At 50.0% G+C, this 2,500-nt stretch overlaps 1 protein-coding gene across 1 annotated transcript in view; it reads left to right on the forward strand.

Annotated features, from left to right (window-relative positions):
• Window positions 1–1,148: 1,148 nt before the first annotated feature.
• Window positions 1,149–2,500, forward strand: part of slc30a7 (solute carrier family 30 member 7) — a 9,329-nt gene continuing 7,977 nt past the window's right edge. Inside the window, exons 1-3 of the mRNA XM_078244522.1 lie at window positions 1,149–1,296; window positions 1,512–1,599; window positions 2,072–2,201. Of these exons, the coding sequence (XP_078100648.1) occupies window positions 1,211–1,296; window positions 1,512–1,599; window positions 2,072–2,201 (304 nt within the window). The 5' untranslated portion in view covers window positions 1,149–1,210. The remainder of the gene's footprint in view (window positions 1,297–1,511; window positions 1,600–2,071; window positions 2,202–2,500) is intronic.

Consider the following 2,500-nt stretch of genomic DNA (forward strand, 5'->3'; position numbering starts at 1 on the left):
GTGTGTGTGTGTGAGAGAGAGAGTGTGTGTGTGAGTGTGTGTGTGTGTGTGAGAGAGAGTGTGTGTGTGTGTGTGAGAGAGAGTGTGTGTGTGAGTGTGTGTGTGTGTGTGTGTGTGTGTGCTTGTTTTACTATATTCGTAGTGTCCAAAAACCGGGGAGTCCAGTATACTTGTGGGGCCCAAAATGCTGGACCCCACAAGGTTAAAGGTGTGTTTGAGGGTTAAGACCTGGTTTTAGGATTAGGGTCAGAATGAGGTTCTGGTTAGGGTGAGGGTAAGGGTTAAGGTTAGGCATTTAGTGGTGATGGTTAAGGTTAGGGTAAGGGGCTAGGGAATGCATTATGTCAATGACGTGTGTGTGTATGTGATACAGCTAGTAGATAATGTGTTAGATATTATCAGGGGTGGAGGTCTTCTGGGGCTCCAGCCCCTCAATGTTTTCTCAAAGACTTGAATCTTTTCGAGGCTGTAACCAGCTCTGGTTGGAGGCTGTAACCAGCTCTGGTTAGAGGCTGTAACCAGCTCTGGTTGGAGGCTGTAACCAGCTCTGGTTGGAGGCTGTAACCTGCTCTGGTTGGAGGCTGTAACCTGCTCTGGTTGGAGGCTGTAACCTGCTCTGGTTGGAGGCTGTAACCAGCTCTGGTTGGAGGCTGTAACCAGCTCTGGTTAGAGGCTGTAACCAGCTCTGGTTGGAGGCTGTAACCAGCTCTGGTTGGAGGCTGTAACCAGCTCTGGTTAGAGGCTGCTGTAACCAGCTCTGGTTGGAGGCTGTAACCTGCTCTGGTTGGAGGCTGTAACCTGCTCTGGTTGGAGGCTGTAACCAGCTCTGGTTGGAGGCTGTAACCAGCTCTGGTTAGAGGCTGTAACCTGCTCTGGTTGGAGGCTGTAACCCAGTAAAGAAGCTACTGGAATCATATAAAAACAAGGAATCCATTTCTTTCCAAACACGTTGTAGCTGGTTGGGGCTGAACAACGCTCGGCTACATTTTGTCGGGGGTTAAACTCCGAGCCCCCTCTTTACACACATGTACTGTACTGTACTATATATGTGTGTGTGTTAGCTGTGTGTGTATTTGCAGTGTGTGTATTTACAGTGTGTGTGTCTGATGTGTGTGTGTTAGCTGTGTGTGTATTTGCAGTGTGTGTGTCTGACGTGTGTGTGTGTGTGTGTTTCCTCTCCAGTCTAGGTCTGATCTCCGACTCGTTCCACATGTTCTTTGACTGCACCGCTCTGCTGGCAGGTCTGGCAGCCTCCGTCATCTCCAGGTGGAGATCCAACGACAGCTTCTCATACGGGTGAGATCTGCTCTCTGTTAGTCAGGTCTGACAGCCATCATCTGCTCTCTGTTAGTCAGGTCTGACAGCCATCATCTGCTCTCTGTTAGTCAGGTCTGACAGCCATCATCTGCTCTCTGCTCTCTCACTGTTGCCGGATTACACCATTCAGTAAACATAGCCATACTGAGTTGTGTGTGTGTGTGTGTGTGTGTGTGTGTGTGTGTGTGTGTCAGTTATGTCCGAGCAGAGGTTCTGGCCGGCTTCGTGAACGGACTCTTCCTCATCTTCACAGCCTTCTTCATCTTCTCTGAAGGAGTAGAGGTAACACTCTCACACACACACACACACACACACACACACACACACACACACACACACACACACACACACACACACACACACAGAGCTGTGTGTCTCTCTGCCTGTCTGTCTGTCTCTGACTCTCTGCTTGTCTGCCTCTCTGCCTGTCTGTCTGTCTCCGACTCTGACTGCCTGTCTGACTGTCTCTCTCTGTCTGTCGCTCTGTCTGTCTGACTGTCTCTCTGTCTGTCTCTGTCTCTCTGCCTGTCTGACTTTCTCTCTGACTGTCTCTCTCTGTCTGACTGTCTCTCTCTCTGTCTGACTGTCTCTCTCTCTGTCTGACTGTCTCTCTCTGTCTGACTGTCTCTCTCTGTCTGACTGTCTCTCTGCCTGTCTGACTGTCTCTCTGCCTGCCTGTCTGTCTGACTGTCTCTCTGTCTGTCTCTCTGCCTGCCTGTCTGTCTGTCTGACTCTGTGCCTGTCTGTCTCTCAGAGAGCTCTGGAGCCTCCAGATGTCCACCATGACCGGCTGCTTCCTGTGTCAGTAGCAGGCCTGCTGGTCAACCTGGTCGGGATCTTCGTGTTCCAGCACGGAGGCCATGGACACTCTCACGGAGAGGAAGGTAACCACGCCACGACCTCGCTGTAGGGCTGGGATGCTGTATACATACCTCGTGGATGAGATGTTTAAAGGTCCCATGGCATGAAAATGTCCCTTTATGAGGTTTTTAACATTAATATGAGTTCCCCCAGCCTGCCTATGGCCCCCCAGTGGCTAGAAATGGTGATAGACTTCAGATACAGTATTAGAGGACCACTAAGGTCTATATAAAGAGACTTCAGATACAGTATTAGAGGACCACTAAGGTCTATATAAAGAGACTTCAGATACAGTATTAGGGGACCACTAAGGTCTATATAA

Source organism: Sander vitreus, unplaced genomic scaffold (genome assembly GCF_031162955.1).
Source record: "Sander vitreus isolate 19-12246 unplaced genomic scaffold, sanVit1 ctg250_0, whole genome shotgun sequence".
Taxonomy (NCBI): domain Eukaryota; kingdom Metazoa; phylum Chordata; class Actinopteri; order Perciformes; family Percidae; genus Sander; species Sander vitreus.